This window comes from Pleuronectes platessa, chromosome 7 (genome assembly GCF_947347685.1).
Source record: "Pleuronectes platessa chromosome 7, fPlePla1.1, whole genome shotgun sequence".
Taxonomy (NCBI): Eukaryota; Metazoa; Chordata; class Actinopteri; order Pleuronectiformes; family Pleuronectidae; genus Pleuronectes; species Pleuronectes platessa.
Genome location: NC_070632.1, coordinates 22049194 through 22071364, shown reverse-complemented (window position 1 = coordinate 22071364; position 22171 = coordinate 22049194). Strand labels below are relative to the sequence as shown.

Genomic DNA, 22171 nt, shown 5'->3' with positions numbered 1-22171 from the left:
ACCGTTGTCTCGGATGTTTAAATAAATATACATGTAGAGGAAAAAACACAGGACAGGACAGGACTGAGAGAGTCTACTGCCATTCTAGCAGCTTTGCGAAGATGCGCTGCTCTGAGCTGAACGCTAATGTTAGCATGCTAATATACTTCATACATGCTCTGAACTCTGGTGATGCTCTGTCGGCACTTGCTCCGGAGGAGGTGCATGTGTGAGCGCAAATGTCCGAAGAGATTCGCAGCTACATGGAGCATGAGAGTGAGGGCCCTCTTTTCAAACGGCTCTGGTCTGGTTCAAGCAGTGAAATTTCGCATTCATTGTCTCCAATGACTCTTAATAAAATCCTCATTAAAAAGACTTCTCAGGCTGGAATCAGTCCGACCAGATGCGAGATTGATCGAGACTTCAGAGCAAAAAGAAATTTGGAAAACGTAAAAAAAGAGGGAATGAGACAAGACTGTTTAAATAATTAAATAAGGGTGGAGGGACTACGCATCCCATAAACCATTATAAATGATCCCTCTCCACCACACTTTTTGTTGGGAAAAGAAATGGTGATTGTTCAGAAGTAAAAGTTACATAATCCTGAACAATCCGATTGTACACAACATGATTTTGGTGGTTGTGTTCCAACACAAAAAACTGTCTACCTGAAACGTAAAGGCATCAGCAAAGATTAACTTTTAGTAAAAACTGAATATCATGGTAATCTACTTAGTATAGTTGCTTATAATATTTCAGTCTGGACCGAAGAGGTGGAACCAGGAACCAATCAACCAACAGAGCAGCGTTTCCATCCATGGAGCCACAGCACTGGCTTAAAAACATGCAGATAATAGCCTTAGCAGACTGATTACTCATTCCTTCACTTTCAAGTAAAAAATCTCTTTTGAGACTTCTGGCACGTTTTTCTTTTCTTTGTTTTATTCATTTAGGAATTACATTGCGTCAGTGTTTACATGAGCAGAGATGTGGACAACAGTTCCTGGCTGTTCTTGTTTTGATTATATTCAGGAAAAACGGTGTCATAATTGTGAACACAACGATAGTGACGTACTCAGCATGGATTCAAAAAAATAGGAGAAATAATAGATTGAAAATAATCATTCATTTCATTGTGATGTGGATGGTGGTGGCATCATGAATTATGATTACAACTACATTGAATAAATATCCAATGTGCCTACTGACATACTCTATTATTGGCAATACCTCTATCGTTTCAATAGTTTATACTGCTCCCTTCATCTCTGACAGACATTTTTTGTATAAAAACTTAAACATTGACACTACTCTCCAATTACTTCACTCTCTGAGGTATCTTTCTTTTTGTTGGTAGTTCTTCCTCACCCTTGCTGGGGGTTAAGGACACAGGATATTGCACCTTGTTAAGCCTATGAGGAAAATTGTGATTTGTGTGTACAAGTCCATTTTGATTAATTTATTGATAAAGTGCATGTGCTTCAGTTCCCTTGGATTATTGAATTATTGTAAATACATTTAGTCTTTTCATTGCTGATTTATCCACTTGGTTTTATTGATTTATTGTGGAGATGTCAGACATTCAATCCCCCAAAAATGACAAAGAGATAAAAAGACATCATCATTGCTTTTATTATTATTTTCTAGGTGCCCTTCCCGTAAATCACGTGACAAATTACTAAGTGGAAATAACCGTCTTGTTATTTCAGACACTGAAACTAAAGCATAGAGCTCCAGCAGCTCACCAGGTCACACATGCATGTAAAGAAACAGTCACCTGTGTGAAATGCCTGGCATCTAAATTATCATGTGACTCTGGAACATGAGAGGCCAGTGCCATTGTGAAACCTGGCTGGGGAATGTTTTTTTTGCTGTGTTCTCTACACAGTTTCCAGATTCAGTTACAAAAAAAACACGTTCATTTCACGACACTGAACAGATGTTTAAAAGAGGAACCTTGGTGGAGGACATTTCTGACTTCTTTGGTCTCGGTGAAACTGCGATGAGTGAAAAAGCTGACGTATGAGAAGCAGAGGTTTGTTCAAAGACAAACAAATGTAGAAAAACAGCACATTTAGACAGTGATGTGCTGACGGCTGCAGATATAGATCGGTAACTGAGACAACACTCATATCTGAGTCACACACATACACACGCAGGCCGGGCAGGTCCCTCGTTTACTGAGGAGATCCAGAATCTGAATCAGCACTTTCTTCCTCACCCAAAGAGATCAATCCCTCTTCCATCAAAGTGAAGAATCTGTGTCTCACAACTGACAAAGAGGATGAGCTTCTTGAGTTCATGCTTATTAATGCAACTCCACGTACACCTCTAAGGTTGAGACGATGCTAAAGATAGCCTCTCGTCTACACCACAAGTTTCCGTGAAACATCCCCCCCGTTAAATAGGATGAGTAATGTTACTGGAACCACTTTATTTACTGACCTTACAGAGGAGTGGGAGTCAAATCCTCATGGTCTCATTTGATGTGGGGAATAACTAAATGTGCCAAGATTTAAACCAGAACAGCATAATATGGTGTGTTGATCCTCATTAATGTGTCATTGTGGGAGATGTTTGCTTTATTACAGATTTAAAGGAGAAGACTGATAACCGAAAAAATGTTTGTCATCTGCAAGGGTAACAAACTTTATCACGATATGTCTTGTTTGTTTGCTCTGCACAAAAACCTGATTGTGACAATGACAAGTTGGGGTTGTGTGCCAGACTACTTCTTGAAATAGTGGAGACTTAACCGCCTGTAAAACAGACTTACAGCTGATTTTATACAGATTAGCATGTTCATTTGTAAGCTCGGGGGCCAACGGTGCCACTTCCAAAATTCCACCTCACACCGTACGAGTCAATCATCAAAGATGGAAAGTTAAAGCTCACGATTTACATGCTCACATACGGTCCGATTGTCTGACACAACCTGACTGCTCACGTTGCATGTTGCATCAGTTCCTCCAGATCAGCTCTTGATAAGTGTTTTTGGCAAAGAAGAAGTCTGCTAACAATGCTAAAAACAGAGAAACAAGCTGCCTTGATAATATGGATTCTTCTGTGTGTCAAAGAAATGTCGACATATGGACAAGCTGGTGGCTTGGAAGACGTGAGCATGCCTTTGCTATTGTGCGGAAAGAAAGCAATTATGTTTGAGGCTGTTATATTGTAAATTGATAACTAGCTACACTCTGATTACTGTATCGTCAGAACCTTCTTATCATCTTTTTCTTTTTTGCTGTTCAATCGCTTCCAGCCTTAACCTGTACTTCTACACTGATCGCTCCTCGCAGCCCCTGTAAACTGCAAAAACAAACGATTCGTGACAAAGCTGAAAATTGCTCAAACTCTAAAATGAGTCATGTGTCTCAGAAATCAAAAGCTCAAATCATACAGTGTATACCCGGCGACAGAGGGGGTGGTGTTGTTATGTTTGAGCAGAATAAAGTGATAATACTTACACTATATGGCTGTAACTTCATATGTAAAACAAAAAGACATGAGGGGAGTTTCAATCTTCTCACTAACTCTGCATAAAATGTAAAAAATATGACAGATGTAACATATTTTATATGATATTATGGCTACATTATCTTGACTCAGACATGGTTTTAAAGTTCTACACAATGAACCAACTGTTTTTATTTTACCCCAATACATGAAAACACAAGGATCCGATAACAAGAAGCACTTGTTTTTACCGCATGTCAAGTAAATGATCTACTACAAACAAAGAAATGCCAAATTGATATTCTGCCTCTTACCAGCATTCAAGTCAACACTATTTTTCATGCTTGACGGCTGAATAAATCCGCTCCTACATAGAATAAAGATTTTTTTTCACCATAGCAAATGGAATCGATCAGCACAGTTGTTGACTCATTTCATTCACGTGCCTACACATAAACACACACACGCACTTACACACACAATGACCCACCAGTACATAGAAACATGTGCAAACTTGTGCCTAAACACAAGTCATTCCAACAACTCGCTCCCATTTCAAAACGAATCCATAGGAATGTGTTGCATCTTTCAAGGCACTTACTTTATGAAGAAAAGTAAGGAAATTAAACTTATTGACATGGAGTTATTAACATGTTGTGAGGTTGACACCGGCCTCTGTATTAGGAGATAACAGGAGTAACATAAAGGAAACAAAGCAGTGAACACCTGAGCAAGTTGAGCCCTTAACACGAAGCAGAGGAGGCGATGGTTAAATTCCCCTACACTATATCGTACAACGGACTGAAATACTAGTTTCTCGTCTTCTCTTCACTAAAGTGACATGATAAAATACTAAAAAGCTGAATGAAAAAAACAAACATTTGGAATGTTTATAAATTTGTTTTAAAATAATCTAAGCAACTTGAATCTGTCCCTGGAGAAGCCAAAGTGCACGATGTTGGAGAGATGGGGGACAATTTCAAAATAAAACCCGTTTCATGGCTTTCATGTGTTACACTATGAACAATAAAGCACTGATCCACTATGAATTTGAAACCTATATTCTTATCTTAATGTTACAAACAACTTAAATTATGTCAAATGAAAAATATGCTAGTACACTGCCTATGTGATGTGTATTTCAGAACAAAAAAGTACAGTAGGTCTTTGCAAAAATATGACTTTGAATCCATGAAGGTGAAGCAGTGACTGGCTGTCTGTGTTTCGTCCAGTAACGACTGCTTCAATCATCTCTTTTCAAATTGGGCCAAATACAGAACAGAACACAAAAAGCCTTGATAGAGATTTAGTTTCTTATTTTCTGTGTTTTTTGGCATCTTGTGCTGGGCAGAATTTTTAGTTGTCTTTACAGGCAGTCGTACATGCGCAGGGTGCGCTCCAGTTGCTGGACAACACGCTGGTAGAAGGCTATCTGCTCCCTGAGGTAGGCCTGCATCATGTCCTTGAAGTCCACCTCTCGCTGCTGATGGAAGTGGCTCATCTCTGCCTGGAGGGCAAACCCGACCGTCCGGCAGCGTTTCCTAATGCCGTCGGCCTCGTCCTGGTCCATCTTCCCTTCATCGGTCATCCGCTGGCTCTCTTTCACCTTGGCAAAGGCACCTGGGTCAAGAAAAAAATGTAGATAGATTTAAGGTGGTTGAAACTGAACTGAACATTAGTTAAAGAGCCAGTTCACCCAAATGCCCAGAACTCAAATGGTCATTTCCCTCTGTGACAGTGGTGGATATTAGACTTTTCAAAACCAGGGGCCACGAAGGGACCACAATTTACATAGAGGGGCCAAGAAGTATATGTCTAACATCCGTGCACAATACGTGATTCAATAAATACACGTTTAAATCCTTTCTTGGTTACTGTTTTAGCTCTATAGCTTTGAGCAAAGCCACCCATCATTGAATATATTCAATATATGGAAAATTTTAACTTGTTCAAGCACCGGGTGAATTTCAAGAAGCTTAGACAATTAAAATGATTAATAAATGTTCCTTTGATGTTAGTATTGATTTTAAGGGACTAGTTTATTGTAAAAAGATTTCAGATGGGGCCAGTGCACCCCTGCATCTGCTCTTGCTCTTTGGTATGAGGTAATGCAGGTTGATTCAATTGATGAGATATCCATCAGGTTTCTGCTCCAACCCAAATTCCTCGGATATATTTATGATTCAGACAGAGCGGTTTGGTTTTATTCCTGAAATTCTGGTGTATTTCTGCCTCCACCTCCAATGAAATGCATATACAGTAGATTACCCTGGGAAAAACTATACAGCAACATGTCTTTACAGGAACAGTAAGTGCTGGCTGGATGATTCACAGCACGTACTGCAAACAGGTGAAGTGCTTAAGGGATGATCCTGATCAACAGGGACACTTCTCTTACTGCTGATTACTGTTACATTTTTCTAAATGTCATTTTATGCTTATTATTTGATTGGGCTTTTTATTCAGTGAGGGGATGCAGGCATAAAACATAAAGAAAAATATGACCTGGATATCAGGAAAACCATAAATGTTTGAATGGCTGGATACTACTACTACCACGACTACTACTAAAAGTGCTATTGCATTCACTTGAGGAAAAAATCCTTGCTGTTTTTAGGGAATAATCAAGTTGGCCAACCTCAAAATCTAGAAATAAGGCTGATTAACAGCACTGACCGTGTGCTGCGGGAGAGGGGAAAGCTGTAAAATGTGGTTTATATAAGGTTTTTCTTGCTCTTTGGGTGGGGCTGTATTACAATATGATGTGCCATAGGAAAACAACTGAATAATCCTATGCCAATATCTTCTCGGTGGCGCTCTGCAGTAAAGACCAGCACCAGATATGAACGTCTATTGAGACGTTGACAAGTTGTAACCACATTCACCCAGACTGACATGACATCACTTTCCAGGAGCAGAGCATAGCAGCCTGAGATGGTATGTGGCCACGCCGCATTTCCCATCAGATTCGCGAGTCTGTCTCAATCTCAGTCGAAACCAGACGGCACACAGATTTGAGTCAGATAATCCAGCCGGCAGGACTAGTTCAGACAAGCTAGTCCTGCCTTTTAACAGATCTGGTGCCGCGTTCAGGTATTATCCCTTGACTGTATCTGCGAGCTCACGCCGCCCTGGATTTCGGGTGGAATTCCTGGCAGAGGTCTGGGAAAGCATGAACAGCATTTCCAATCTGTTCAAGAGAGGAGGCGTGAGGACTTGAGTCTATGGTGCTGACCTACATTTGTGTATTCTGTTTTCCACTAGAGCAGAATGTGCATCACCAGATAGCATGAATGTGAGACATAAAGGGAAAGAGCCTATGGTTGTGTACATGAGAACGCAGAGGGAAATAATTGAGGGGGGGGTGTTGAATCTTTTTGGATCATCCAATGCAAAACCTCATCGCAAAGAAAGCTTGAGGGGCACCGTCTGTGCAGCTACAAGTGACACAATATCTGACAAAAAATTCTACTTACAACATGAAACTTAACAGGATAATATTCATTTGATTTGATCTGGTTCCGCTGATGCAAAATCTCATCACTAAGAAAGCTTGAAGTGTCCTTGCAGCTGAATCTGCAAGGACAAAAAGAGAAACTGTAACAGAAGCTGTGTAGGTTTTTCCTACTATTGTGCAAACCAATCGCTCTTTCCCACTGTAGGGTTTCTGCTTTTTGTTAAGTTAACAAATGGCCAGTGGTCTGGACAGTCACCAGATGTGTTTATCTTGCCCAACCAGACCAGCTTCACGGGTCTGCGCTGGGTAGATATCACTCTGGAGGGGATTGAGAGAAGTAGGAAGTGGTAGGAGAGGAGAGGGGAGGAGATGAAAGGAAAATGTCAATCTAACCTTTTGCTAAAATCAACAATCGAATTTGCAAAGAGACTGGACTCAGTTTGAATGATTTAAGCACATAGTCTCAAGCGCATTGCTCAAGGGCAATTGGGATTTGTCCAAATCAATTTTTTGCGAGTTTAACGGTGGAAAAAATGTCAATGCAGCAGGAAAATGGTTTAAATTCGTTGTATTTAATCCCATAATTAAAACGTATTATGGGTGTAACCAATCAGAGGGCCATCTCTCATCCCTTTAAAAGCCAGGTGGGGTTGGAGATTGGCAGATTTTCCATTATCCAAACTTTTATGATGGAACAGAGGTCCCCTTTGTTCTTGACGTTTTGTATTAGTGCTGAGGACATCAGAGATTTAGGAGTCAGGCCTCTTAAGGTGAAACAAGTAGTATATTACGTATGTTGACTGCTTGTCTCAGAACTTTGACAGGAGATGTTAATATTAAGAAGTCACATGCAGCTTGACTTAATTCCCCTGGGTAGCTAGTAAGCTGAAACAACATTAAATGTCAGATTAGATTTAGGTAAAGTCCCTGGCCATGGGCTGTTTTGTGCTCATTAGGAAGTAATCAGCCTTTTTTTTTTTACGTCTTCTATCAATAATGATCACATTTCCAAACCAAAGGACGTTTTATGTAACTGTTTTATGACCCGTCGTGTGCAAGACACAAATGTTCCCTGTAGCGGTGGGATAGAATAACCAGTTATGCGAAAGGCTGCTTATTGCTTCACAACCCTCTTGAGGTGATTGAGTTTGTGTGGCTGTGAAACAGTAGCGGGCTAACACGTGAAAGCACAGCCACGAGAATGTGATGACTTCACTGCTGCCCTGCAAAACCACAAAACACCCACATTTTTCCTGCAGCAGTTGGAACTGGGCTAAATTTCTCTCTTGCAAAACAAAGAAGGAGAGATTTTTGTCGCAGACCATTTTCTAATCAAAGATCATGTGCAACAGTTTGGTGAATAAACTTTGTAGAGCTGTGAATTACAATACCAGAATACAGTCAAAGTTGAAATAGTGAAAGTCTGAAAACCTTAAACTGTTCAAACAGTAAGAAGAGAACTAAAGCTGATTTCAGACGTGCACTGAAGTCCAGATAGTTGTCCTGTCTGCCCCCCCGGTAAAATGTCTGGAAAATGTTAGAGTGAGTCAAGGTGAGATTACAGCAGGAAGATACCTTGAAAATATAATGAGCGAATTAAATAGGAAAGACAACTAAATTTGAGAGCTTTGGGTGATGAAGGCCGATTAGCTGTAAACAAACAATGGGAATTCATAGGTCATGTTCTACCTCCTGCATGCGGTACCCAGGACTACTTGGCCAACCCGGACAACCTGAAAATGTCTGGACCCAATTATCAGAAAATTTTTCAGGGTTCCCGTTTTTAATACCCTCCTTGAATTTCTAATTTCTCTGTAATATAACCTCTCTGGGAATCTGGTATGACGACTTCAAAAACGGGAGGCAATAACGTGACTGAGTACGATTAGTGGATGTTAAATCAACAGAGACATTTTCAAACCGAGGACAAATGCTGCTTGTCACCACAAAACACTGAGCCTTAGGAGAGGGCAGTGAGTGTGTGAGCGCTGACGTCTGTGTCAAGCAGTGCAGTGAACTGATGAGGTGTTTGTTCATTGTTGAGCCCTCAAAAATGTGAATGAAAACAGGGGGGGAAACCCTGAATCATCTGTTAGGAAAGATAGGTTTTATTTTCTTGTGTCCAAAAACAGAAAATGTTCAACAGCAATTAGTCAGGAAGCATTTTACAGGAAGTGCTTAGTTGATGAACATTATTTTGTCTGTACTTTGCCGTTTCAACCCCCTGATGTTTCATTCACGAAGAGGTAACACTCATGCTAGCAAACAGTTAACTATATTAAATGTTGGGCTTGTTAGCTAAATACACTAACTGATGGGACGATACGTTCACAAATATCCTACTGAGGACCCGGTCATTCCAGCTCACTAAGACCGCCTCCTTCCCGGGCTGGGTAGACTGCGAAGGCCGAATTGGACACGGCGAGAAAGTTTTGGACGTCTTGACGCTCACTCGCTGTGCCCCTACCTCTTTGAAAGAAACTTTGTCAGTGAAGTGCAATGAATCCTTGGATAGGTGTGGCCAGGAAGGATACCCTCGTTGGAGCCTTTGTTTCTCTGGGACTAAAAGATGCATTTGTCAGCCGTATTTGAAGGAGCCCCTGAAATGGGAGGGCTTAGTCACAACGCTCGGACGCAATCGGTCTTCAAATGCAGTCTTAAACAGACACAGAATTGAGACACAGCTGTTAACTTCTCCCCAGCTAGTAGCTCCCCCAATTGTGGTGATTCAATTTAAATGAATTGACTTTGTTGCTAAATTTTGACCTTGTACATATTGGTGATATTTATGATGAAATAACAGCCCCGCTGACATTTAAGCTTAATGAAGGGGGGAAGATAAATGGAGAAAAGCAAAGGAAAGGTGAGCAGAAGAGCTGGAAACAGAGAGGGGAGGGAAGAGAGAAGAGAAGAGGCAGGAAGAAAACACAGCTCAAAGAATGCATAGCAGGGTCAAAGGGACTTTGCAGTAACTGCCAGCTTTTAAAGTGGGCCTTAAAAGCCTGGAGGATACACAAATGTAAAAAACCTGCTAAGTAGGCTAACAATAATACTGTTTACAGCAGCCACCAGACCCATACTGATCAAAACAGCTGAAGTTCATGTCTAAAGCTGCTCACAAACAATTTCAGCTGCCTCAAATATTCCTATGTCCATTTATCTTCCTCAAAATTTGACTCTTTTATTCTGAATTACTTCAGGGATGAGGAATGTTCAAAACAGAACCACCCTCTCTGGTCCTGCACGGAGAATCAGTTACCAGAAATGTTGAATATGTGTTCAGACCACTTCCTCTGCACTACTTTGGGCTTCTCCACTACATTTTTGACCATGACGACAACAGCTACACACAGAAAAATAAGACGTGAAGCCTCTGATTGCTCCAAAGCTCAAATCAAAGCCACGCAAAGAGAGAGATGTTCAACAGATGTTCGTTTAAGAAGAATCTGCTCTAAAACTATTACATCCTTCACGTTTACACAGATGGTGTTATAAATCTGTGTTTGTGTCAGACATGTTGCCCTCATGATGTATTTGTTTATCGACTGTGGTTTTGCTAAGCACCGGTCACGAAAGGTAAGTACAGTTTATTACAACTCCTAATAGCCTAATCGTGTTTATCTCACATTGTTCCAGAGCAAAGGCTTTTATGTAATCTCTTTCTCAGCTCAAGTTTCCCGGCTTGTATGAAAAAGGGTGTTGTAAATCACACGTTGGAATGAATGTGGATTTCCAGCTGACATCTGGAAGAAAATGAACAACTTTATGTTTTGAGTTGGCTTTTCAAACTAAGCCCAGCAAAAATCAGTTGCGGTCTCACAGGAGAAGAAAAATAAATGACCATAAGTTGGTACAACTTAATTTGTTATGATTTTATTCATTTGTTGTTTTGTCCTGAAATCCATCCAGGTCCCTGCTTCCTGTTCTACTCCCGAATGATACTTTAACAAGGGCTATTTAACAGTGTCAATGCCTTTGATACAGAACAGACGCAACATTTCCTCAGTGTGTTCGCCCTGAAATATTTTTCTCATTAAATTTTTTCCGTGAGAGGCCGCAGTGGTTTTAAAGAAGTGCAGGATGTTCCTATTCATTTGTTTAGCTCATCAGGAATATATTTTTCTCTTGACGCAGTGATTTGATATCCAACCTCAACTGACGCATCTACCTACACGTCCGTATGTGACTCATGTATATCCAGAACCGTTCATCTTATTGGCTTCACACTTGGCATGTGTATTGTTCAGGGCCCAAGGAAGGGCGGTGGTGAATTTGATGAGATTTGGATGCGCAACAGTTCAATATTAATACGCTTTGAATAAACAGGCGACCAGTGCTCTGTAGCAGCGGCGGCTGGGACAACAGGCACATTCACTGCAAACCACAGCTGATTCTCCTGTTCGGGGTTTTTCGTTCTGAGCTTTACTGAACTTTGAAAAAACAGGTGAACAGCTCTTTGTGGAGCAGCTTCAGGGATCTGTGGACTGAGTCCCACAGCAGGACTTTACTCGCTCCAGCTCCATCACTGCAGGTCACTTTACAGTTCCAGAAAGAAAACTGCAAGCAGCACCACCACAGGCCAAACAAACAACCCAGGGCAGACACTGCACTAGTCCTACACAATGAAGACTTGGTGAAAAGACAAACACAACTTTTAGGATTGCTTAGGAATGCTCACACAACAACAACGGGAAAGATGAGAATGACAATGCTCTGCTCTGAGGGATGTCAACTCTATGCCAACAACAAGCATCTTGGGGGTGTTACCATGGCAGCAGTTACAACTGGTGGACAGATGCTTTCTGACATTTAAAGCTCCATTTCTTCCAGGAAAAACAGAATCAAGTCAGAGTCAGTCTCAGCTTGAGGCTATTTTGGCTCCACTTTAGTCGCACCGGAGGGAGAAATGTTCCTATCGCAGTATACAGGGCCACCACAACATTTAACCTGTGAGCTAAAACAAACATGAACAAATATACATGAATAAACATGAATACAAAATATGGATGACTACATTTCTGTTTTCCATTAATTAATTTCATTGCCGGCACTTTGAGAGTAAAGCAATCATTCCATCCTTCCATCCATCCATGCTTCCTTCCTTCCTTCCTTCCTTCCATCCATCCAATCAGTGTCTTAAAACTGTGGGAAAAAAACAGAGCCCAGACGGGAACAGTCCCAGAGACAGAGGCAGCAAACCACTAACAGAAACCCCCAGCTGGCCTGGTTGGCTCCAGCTGAAGGGGCTAAAAAGAGCAAACCATTGAGCTGATATTTCTTACTAAAAAATAGCAGCACATTAATGCAGTGTTAATTGATTCCAGGGGCCAAATAATAATAAGCATACTTTCTACAGTGTGACTTTACAACAAGGGGGGCTGTTTGATGTTGCTATTGGTGAGATTTTGAAAAACAATCCAGGAAATCCCGTATTAGCAGAGACAGGGGAAGTCCAACATAATGAAATGTGTTGTTATCTTGTGTAAAACTGGGGATTTTTCTGACTTTGAACATTGATGGGAACATTCTGAATAATAAAGTATAAGAGTCAACAAAATACATAAGAGAGTTCTACTTATTTTGGGGATATTTCAATGAAATATTGTTAAATAGACTAAATTTGAAAGCTTTAATACGAGATACATGTTTGTGGATTTGGTATTGCACTGGATTTCTTTATTTGCAAGCTTTATTTTTTAGTCAATATGTGTTTTTTTTTGGAGGAGAGGACGAGGGAAGCTGTGGTGGTAAAAAACCAACCTCTTGGAGACATCTGTAATCTGTGAAACAGCACTGCACTGGGCCAACACAGACAGGAATGCAGAGGCATTTGGATAGACAGTGTGTGCGAAGACGAGGGCCCAGCCTTTGTCAAGATTTATGAGTATGCAAACAGGAGGGAGAAAACGTTTGCTCTCAAAAGTCACCACCCTCAGCTAAGAGGACCGAGGCAAACACAAGAACATACAATCAACATCCAAAAGCGGCCATAACTGGGCCACTGCACGACCCTGAAACTCAGAGCATGCTTTCATTAGCCTGCGCTCACAGATTGCTGCTTGTGTACCTGCTGACAATGTGTTATTTTCTTGTTTTTTGTAACCAGCATATGGAATGTTAATCTGGAACATGCTCGACTGATCATATAAAACGTGCCACATGTCTGGGTCACTAAACTAAACTACATAGAGAACTTCAAAAACACACAAAGACACATTAGTGTAGCATGTAGGCAGAATCTCAAAACTTCAAGTTAGGCAACCCTTTGTTATCGGAGCAGATAACAGGGCGCAATTTGAACACAGATTTTTTCAGAGTTGGCAACAGCATATCTTTTCCTTCTAGCTGATGCTGCATGTGGTTTTGTAATGTGTTGCCATATGGGGGACAACTCACCTCTTGTCCAGATTTAGGTCTGGCTGCCGAGCTGGAGGCATCCCCAGGGATCTAGCTCATTCTCAAACTGAATAATGATCTGGTGAGGATCACAGAGGGTTTTATCCCACTGTCAGCAACAGCTAAAGGGAGCGTTAAGACAAGCGCTGCACTTTCTTCACCGACAAAATGAGTCAGGACTTAAGGAGAACAGATAAAGTCTGGGGCTTTTTAAGCAGGAAAATACAACACAGACTTTCACAACTTTTGCTTTGGTTTTATGTCATTTAAAACATTGTACTTCAAGATTTTAAACTGTACTTAATCTTGTGGAGCCTTTTCTAGCTCAGCCACAACTACAAGTTTAATTGACTGTTGAAACTCATCCGCAACAATGTAACAATTGGTGTTGCTTTGTTTTCCCTCAACATATCATTCTGCAGATCCAGACCTCATGCAGAGCCAATGCATCAGCTTTCTTTTGATCATATCAGAGTGATAACCACACCACCAGCAGGACTGGTTTCACTGTATTGAGTTCCCTTTTGTGACCGTTGAAAGCTTCAAGAGGTGGTTTTGTCCCATTAGTCGGTTGTTGTTGCCAGGTACAGAATCTGTGATATCTGCTTTGCTGCCCCATGTTCCAGTTCCAGTTGCTGTCAACGTGATCTTACTTCCAGAGGATTCACATCTAATGTTTGAGTCTAGATTGATTCCAGACTAGCACAGCCAAGTTAAAACTTAAGTATGGTCATTCAAATTAAAAACTTTTTATTCAAAAGGGTACCATGCAGGGTTGGAGTTGTTGCCAGCCATGTTCACAACTGCCTTTTTACCCAAAAGCCTCAGAGAGCCTTTATTCTATCACATGAGATGAAGGGAAAGATGAGAAGAGGCAGACGGACATGAAAAGAGGTGAAGCTTTTGTGTCAGACTGATTAGCAGTTTGAGGCACAACAGGACAAAAGAAAATGGGGAGAGAAGTGTAAGGACAACCCGACATTTTTATATATTTTTTTTTACCAAGGCCACATGTAGTCATTGCACGGCATATTTCTGCAGATCAAATGCTCTCCAGGATTCAGGGTTATGACAGCGTCTATAGACCTCAGTGAAAGAGACTAAAGCAATGAAGAGCTGAAGAGGAGGAGGAGGAGGAGGAGAAGGAGGAGGAGGAGGAGGACACCGGAAAAGGTTGACCTCAGTTCTGCGTGTTGCGAGTGTTGCCACAGCTGTATCTGGTTCAGCAGAACACAAGTCACATCAAGGGGGAGTTTTGTGGACCGGAAGGGAACCCAGCAGAGTGAAAAGGTCTCTGCCGGGTCAAAAACACTCCTGCTCAACCTCCTCCAGTAGAGTATAACATATAAACACTTGATATAATAGTTATTAATATCCTTAACATGTTAGCGAGCTAATAAGGTGTCTGGATGAAGACTCTGTTACTTCTGGACAGAGCCAGCAAGGCCAGTTGTTTTGTCCTGCTTCCTGGCTTGGCGCTAAGCTAAGCATCTCCCAGCACAAGGTTCATATTTACTACAAAGACATGCTTAGAATATCAATCCTCTCATCGAACCCTTAGCAAGAAAGTGAATAAACACATTTCTGTTAAAATAACTTTTCAGATGCTGCACAAAAACACTTAGTGTAAAACTGCCAATATGCATAAACATATAGCCACACACTGGATGCCTTCAGGTTTCTGTTGTACTTTGAACAATCACATTGAAACAGGCTTTGGTTCCCCGCAGTTTAACAGTCTGCGTGAAGAGCGAAGGCGGCGGAACACATTGACTGACATATAGCGGGTAAAGAGATTAGTCAAAAAGTCGTCTGGATCCAAAACACCTACACAAACTGTTTGTGTCTTTGTTTGTGGAGAAACGTCCAACTCATCTGGACACGACGGCCAGTAAACAGTGTATAAGGTAAACAGAAGACAGAGTATTGGCAAAGAGATCTGCTGTGTACAAAATAGCACCAAAACATTGGCAAGTCATTGTCAGGCGACAGCTAATTTCGAGTCGATAATGAATTTCCCTCTATCTTCATGTGTTTGGAATGAGGAAGGAAGCTGGGGTACCCGGAGTAAACTCCCCCAGAGGAGAGAACATGGAAACTCCACATAGAGAGGCAGCTGCCAAAAAAGGGATTTAAAGCAACAACCTTCCCGTTGTAATAAGGAACAATTTAATCGTGCCAACTAACCCTCACTCAACGACCTATTCCAGCCATAACTCAAAAAAGGATGGCCTCAGATGCAAACACTTAGTGAAAACAAAGTATCTGATACATAACCTTACTCTTGACAACCCATTTAAAGGCTAGAACAGAGTATAGCTTAGCAGCAAAAGCAAAATTGCACTGGTGATAGCAAAAACCCATTGAAATGTAGACATATGCTTTCCCCTTTTTTCCTTTCTACCCATAAAGTGAGACCATGAACTGACATTGTGGCTTTAAGTCTTAAATCTTACAGACTAAAAGTAAAGAGTCATAAAGCCAGAAGATATTACTCATCAAAGCAAAACAGACTGAGTTACAATATTCCCGTTTTTTAGAAGTTACATACAGTTGCTTTTAAGAATGAACTAACTAAATAAAAGCTCTTGACCTAAATCTAATTAAGTAGTTCATATTTTGACTTGTGCTATTCGCCTCAGTAAATCTCATTCTAATGAAGGTGGATCGAATATGCTACAATCATTCCAGAAATTAAATATCTGATGCAATATTTCTGCATATCAAACTGAACTATATCGACATGACCTGAGCTCACTGGGGCCGATTAATGATATCCATATTTCATGACTTGACTGGACCTTCTGTGAGGGCCACCTGCTTGAAGTAGATGATAACATTTCCCAGCAGCACGAGCCCTCATAGCTGGCAGCCGTCTCCTTCCTCCAGAACCAATACCAATCAGCTGATGTTGTCACAGAGCTGACACAAAACACCGATATGTGTCTGGAGCAAAACTCAAACAAGGTTAACAACGGATAAGGGTTGAGTTGTACACCTAAGGGGAACTAATACTTCACCATGTGGTTTATGAAAATCAGCCTCTGCAAACAGGACCTTGACAAAGTCGTGTTCCTGTTACAGGACAATGGCATATTTTATGATTTCAGTTTAAGATTGAAGACCATTATGTTAATATGGGGGAGACAAATAAGCCTTTGATTCTAGTGGTGGTACATGTACAACAGTTTTCATCAAATGTTGAACACTATCCTTCCGAAACACTGATAATTGCAAACAGGATTCTTGTGAAGTAATGTATGATTTCGCAAATTAGGTTTTCAGAGATAAATGTGGTGGGGACTGCAGGGACAAGAGTAACCTGTAAAACCTAGGGACAGTATGATAATGAATAATAATGAATGTGCATTTGAAACTCTGATATCACCTTGTTTGAATTTGCAGCTTTGAACGAGTGGAGCTAAGTGGTAACACACATGACAAGATTTATATTTACGCAGCAGCAGCTCTGAAAATATATTCGGACTTCATAGACAATAAAACATGTATTTAGCGTTATGATTGCTACAGTATTTCTTGATCACACAACCCCAGCAGTAATAATAAAGATGTCAGCAAGTTGTCTCTAAGAACCATCAGATCAAAAGACCACAGGAATGCTAAGCACCCAGGAATAGGAAGCAAAATAAATTTGTATAACAGGGATTTTAAGGATTACAACTTTATATACTGCTTAATGTTTACTACATGATCAAGTGATACTTTACTAACAATTTGCTCAAATGATATTTAAATGAGATACATGATGCTTATTTCAGTTTTCCTTTCGTCTATCGTGTTATTTAGGTTTTTTATGTGTCATGATGTTGTGTGACATCACAACGCCCAACATTTGCATGATATACTTATTATTCTGGCACGTTGCCTCACAACAAGACCACGTAAAGGGAAAGCGGAGGCTGACATTTCCTACACGCAACAGAACAGGTTGACCTATCACAACAGAGTGGGCCAGCTGGCCAGTCAGAGCAGACGGGGCTGCATCTGGGGCGGGTCATAAAGAGACAGGAGCTAAAACCACGTTTTTCCGAGAGATGCTGAAAAGAGAAGCTTCAACAATGAACAGTATGAGGAAAGTGATGTAAACCTTTTCAAGTAATAACAAAAAATGTCAAATGATGAAACTGAATATGAGCATAATATGGCTTCTTCGAGAACATTTTAAACCTATTGAACAAACCAAAACACTGACTTAAGGTTAAAACGCTTAGTACAACCTGATAGTGTACTACTTCTTCTCACTGCCCCGTCCTCACCACTCCTTGCTAGTGATACTCTGGTGTGTTTGTCACATCATGGCGGCTGCTTGTATTATTCCACAACAACAAAGCTCTGGGCTCCTCTTGTCTCATCAAATTTTGAAGAGAACCAAGTGGAATCTAAGGTGAACTCCCACAACAACTAAAAACAAACCCATTTCAAATGTAATATTAATGGCAGTTTGTTAAATCCCTACCTAACATCAATATTTGGGTAATACTGAATTCTCTAATGGCAGCCTGTGCTAGGTAATATAAGTGACACCCAAGCCCTAGAAGCACATAGTTTACTTTGTATGTACTTAGGGCGATATTGAATATTACACTGATGGTATGATTTTTCTATTGAGTACAGTATCTACATCTTAAATCATTGTTTTATTGACTTCATATTATGACTAATATATGGTTACCGCCCAGCAAGTGATGAAGACATGATTTGTCTAATACTCCACCTTCCCTTCACCGACATGTTTGCACAGGTTATCAAAGTCCATCGTTCTTATGAAAGTATTTGACAGAGCGAGAGATTGTGAGAGTGTGTGTGTGTGCGCATGTGTGTGTCTAGATAGGTGGGGTTCAAGGAGGTGGTGCAAAAGGCCTCAGGAGATGCAATCAAAGACTATGACCTAATATTTTATCCCAGACTGACACATTAAGCACACACACTGTCTTGGGGTTAAAAGTGTGTGTGTGTGTGTGTGTGTCTGTGTCTGTGCGTGTAGGAGAATGGAGAATCTGGAGGCCTAACCTAATCTTTCAACCGTGGCAAAATAAATAAAAGAGGCTGAGAAACAAAACATAATCATGGGCGATCCGCTCGGTCTGATCCCATTAGCAGACACTTTGTATATTATCCTTAACTGCAACTGATGCTTTTGCAGTTTCTGCTTGTCACGTTACAACAACATGTAGGACAAGGAGATACACAATTTCTCTTGTTGAAAACTTGTTATTGGTTGTCATGTCTGAGTATTAAGGTTCAATGATAAACTGCTAGGACCCTGAGGACATCCTCTAATAAATGAATCTATCCAGTGCCTGATGGATGTGACATGAAAACATCAGTATTGGGCCAGATGGTTGGAAAGCTATCACTTTGTAATTTTAAATGGTGGGCTGATAGGGGTTATATTCAGTTGAAATATGAATGTAGTTGCAGGAATGAAAAACGGATGGGAGGCTGGGGATACTTCCAAACATCTGTAGTGGTCATTGATGTAATCATCATTCGGGTATTTTACCATATTAGAATTTTTCTGCACACACATTAGGAAAACAGAGAAATCCCTCACAAACTGACAAAAGTAATGGGGAGGCTCATTACCTTTCTGTAGATGAATAATGTCAGGGAAGTTGGCAAGCAGGCCTTGGTAGAGCGACAGCTTGTCCAGCATTTGGAAGAGGTCATACTTAGGTTGCTCTGCAAACAACTCTCCAATGTTCTCGTAGGTGCGGCCTGTATGGGAGATGGCGTTGTTGAGGGCGTCTGAGCTGTGGGGAGGGTCCAGCATGAAAGCCTGGCTGATGGACTGGAAGGCATTTCCCAGGCGCTGGAACTCCTTCCTGAACCCACCCAGGTGTTTACGCACCAGCTCCGAGGCAACGTGTGTGAGCTGCATCACACTGTCGTCCATTTTTTTAGCGAAGGACTTGAAGGTGTCGACCCGCTCCTCTACATCCTGAAGGTCCTGGTGCTCGCTGGGGATCTGGAGGGTCAGCATGAAATGGGCGCCCACCAACTCGTCCTTCTCCGCCCGTCTCTTTCCAAGTTTCCACTGTTTGTCGTCAGCGCACATTAGAAAGTGCTCAAAGCCTTCATACTGAGAGAGGACCGGGTGACTGGTCATGTGGTTCATCCACAGTACCAGTCGTCTCTTGCGCTTCTCAATGAAGTCTTCCTCAAATCGCCCCGTGGCCTGCTTCTCAGGCAGGTGAGGCACAGAGATCACAGTGAACTTGTGCAGCAAGCGGTTGTACAGCCAGTCAAAGTGTTTGTAGCGTCTGTAGACGGGACGCCCTGTGTGGCTCGGCGTGACCCGGTAAGAAATGTAGGTCTTGATGCCCTTGAACTTTGTCTGTTTTATGGGGTCTTCAATTGAGCAGGCGAACGGCTGTGGGTTGGCCTTCCACAGGGGTCCCACAGGACCCATGTCGATGGTGTATGACTCAGCTATCTTTGCCATCATGGGTACATCGCCCAGAACAAACGCTTCCACCCCTGAGCGGACAAAACTGGAAAATCGATTCAAGTTCCTGCCCACCATGCTGCCTTTCCTGGAGCTGGAGATGCTGTCCTGTCGCTCCATGTGTGGTCTGGGCCGGTAGTGTACATTAGGGTTGTTGGACAGTGGGCTTTGATGGGCATGTCCATTGGCCCCAGGGCTCCTTGAGTAGTCTGCATCCTCCACCACTGTGGACCTGTCATCCCAGTCGTCCCAGTCGTCATCTTCGTCGTCATCAAACGACTGCTGCAAATGAGGAGGGGTGATGGGAATCGATTGGATATAGGAGGAGTCCTTTCCCAAAGAGCCTGCTGGGCTGATGGAGCAGTCAGTCACATTGGAGTTTGAGCGAGTGCGAATGATTTCCACGTAAGACGCAGGGAAGAGACCCCTCTCCCCTCGGCTGTTCTCCCCCTTGAACCAGCCGTCCACTGCGTTCTCATCGAAGATGACCAGCTCCTCGCTCTCCTGGATGCTGATCTCCTCTTTGTTTTCACTTTGGAAGGTGTAGATGGCTTTGGCTTTCACTGACATCGTGATACTCAAGTTGGTCCCAAACCACAAAGATTCTACACGCACATAGTGCCTAGATTGTACTGATGCTCCTGTGTGAATGCATGCTGTGTTGGAAACTTCTGACACGAGCTCACTGTAATATTGAAACTAGTCTCAAATTACATGGCAGCTGTTGGATCAGGTGTGCAGCGGCACTATGACCTTTATGTAACTTTAAGGATGTGAAACTTTAGAAACACAGCAGAAGTGAAGAGTCATGTAAAACTAACAGCAGAATGAAATATACCCACTGTGGCCACTAGCATCCTCAGCCCATCGAGGCTGTCGCTCTATTGTCCTAAAATCTATTGTGTTTAAATATCCAGTAAGTTCAGGCTGCAGAGGCTCGACAACACATCGACTCCCTCACAACAGGGAGACTCGCTGCCTCATCTGGCATCAGAAACTCAACAGGTTCAGAAAACAAAGCTGGTTTCGCCAACGATCTCCTCGGTGGTTTTAATCCTCACAAAGTGGACACCGGCGTCACGTCGTTCCCCCGATTCCCCGGACACTTGCTGCTCGTTAGCGGAGCCTAGAAAGGATCCGCGGTGAAAATATCTCCAGGACAAAGTGGCCTGGCGTGAGGGGAACCGCAGGGATGAGTAATGGCATCCCTGAGCTCCACATTCTCTCAAACTCGCTGCGTTTTCCTCGTAAACAGGTTCCTGCGCATCTCCGGGCGATCCTCGAGCATATCACTCCAGAGCAGATCTCCGCAGCGACCAGGTCCCACAGACGATCCGCACGCGGGGATGTTTTTCTGGGTTTATTCCTCAGCGCCGCAACAAAGTAACTCTTTCCATGACGTGAGGCTCGAACAACTGAAGAAAGCAAGTTCGCTTTTTCTTTTTTTTCATCAGCTCCTTTATAGTCTGCAGAAGAGGAGCGAATGGCTCAGCAGTGCCCCCTACAGGAGACGCTGGGGAAACCCACAACACCAAGATTCAACCCATTCATTATTAGATGGATAGAATAGTAATGGTGGTGATAAAAACGTATTACAAATAAGAATGATTATAATAATAAAATCAGGATCATCTTCATTATAAGTTCAATTACAAAGTTCATATATACCTTTCAAGAAGTTGCAAACTGCTTCACACAAACATTGACCTGCTGCTATACTTCATGTTGTTCACAGATATTCCTTAATGTCACATGAGATGATAGATTTCATTATGAAATTTTGTCTGTATACTGTATTGTCATGTCATGTTAATGCACCTCAAAGTGATTAAGTGAATAATAATAAAAATTTAAATTATCTTTTTTGTGCTTCTTTTTACTTCGACTACACTTCATGGGAAAATACTATATTTTTACTCCACTTTGTTCATTTAAGAGTTCTGTTTACTCTTCAGACTAACCTTTAACATACGCAGTATACAACAAACCAGCATAACAAGTCAAGAACGTTTACTTCTGATACTTTAATAACTGTTACTTGAAGGTAACCGTGTTACTCTAAATGCTGATCATATTTGTAAAGGGATCATTTTACTCTCGTACAGTCATTTTTTACTTTAAAGGATCTGAATACTTGTTTCTTCAGTTACAAGAAGGATACAATAATATAATAATTGAAGTAATAAGTATTCTGACTCACTTTTTGAATTGCACACGCACTAAATTTAGTTGATAATAAATTCGAACTTTAAAGTCAGAAGTACTATTGACAGATATCTAGTTTGGTAAAGATGCTTTTACTTAAAGATCTGAATACACAATTTACAAATACAGATATACCTGTACAAATACAGAGTATAACCATGGATTTAACAAACACTTCGACAAATAAACGGGCTTCCGTATAAAAACCA

General features: G+C 41.5%; 1 protein-coding gene across 1 annotated transcript; it reads right to left on the bottom strand.

Moving 5' to 3' along the window:
• Positions 1–899: 899 nt before the first annotated feature.
• On the bottom strand, positions 900–21207 carry snx33 (sorting nexin 33). Its single transcript, XM_053426274.1, has 2 exons — positions 18896–21207; positions 900–5055 (listed from the first exon to the last, which is right to left on the bottom strand). The coding sequence occupies exons 1-2, from the start codon at positions 20325–20327 to the stop codon at positions 4802–4804; spliced, it is 1686 nt and encodes a 561-aa protein (XP_053282249.1). The 5' UTR covers positions 20328–21207; the 3' UTR covers positions 900–4801.
• Between the last annotated feature and the right edge of the window lie 964 nt (positions 21208–22171).

Excerpts from the sequence above, each read along its gene's own strand:
- snx33 (XM_053426274.1), bottom strand. The coding sequence starts at position 20,327 with ATGTCAGTGAAAGCCAAAGCCATCTACACCTTCCAAAGTGAAAACAAA. Across the intron at positions 5,056-18,895 it reads CATTATTCATCTACAGAAAG|GTGCCTTTGCCAAGGTGAAA; the intron begins GTAATGAGCCTC and ends TTCTTGACCCAG.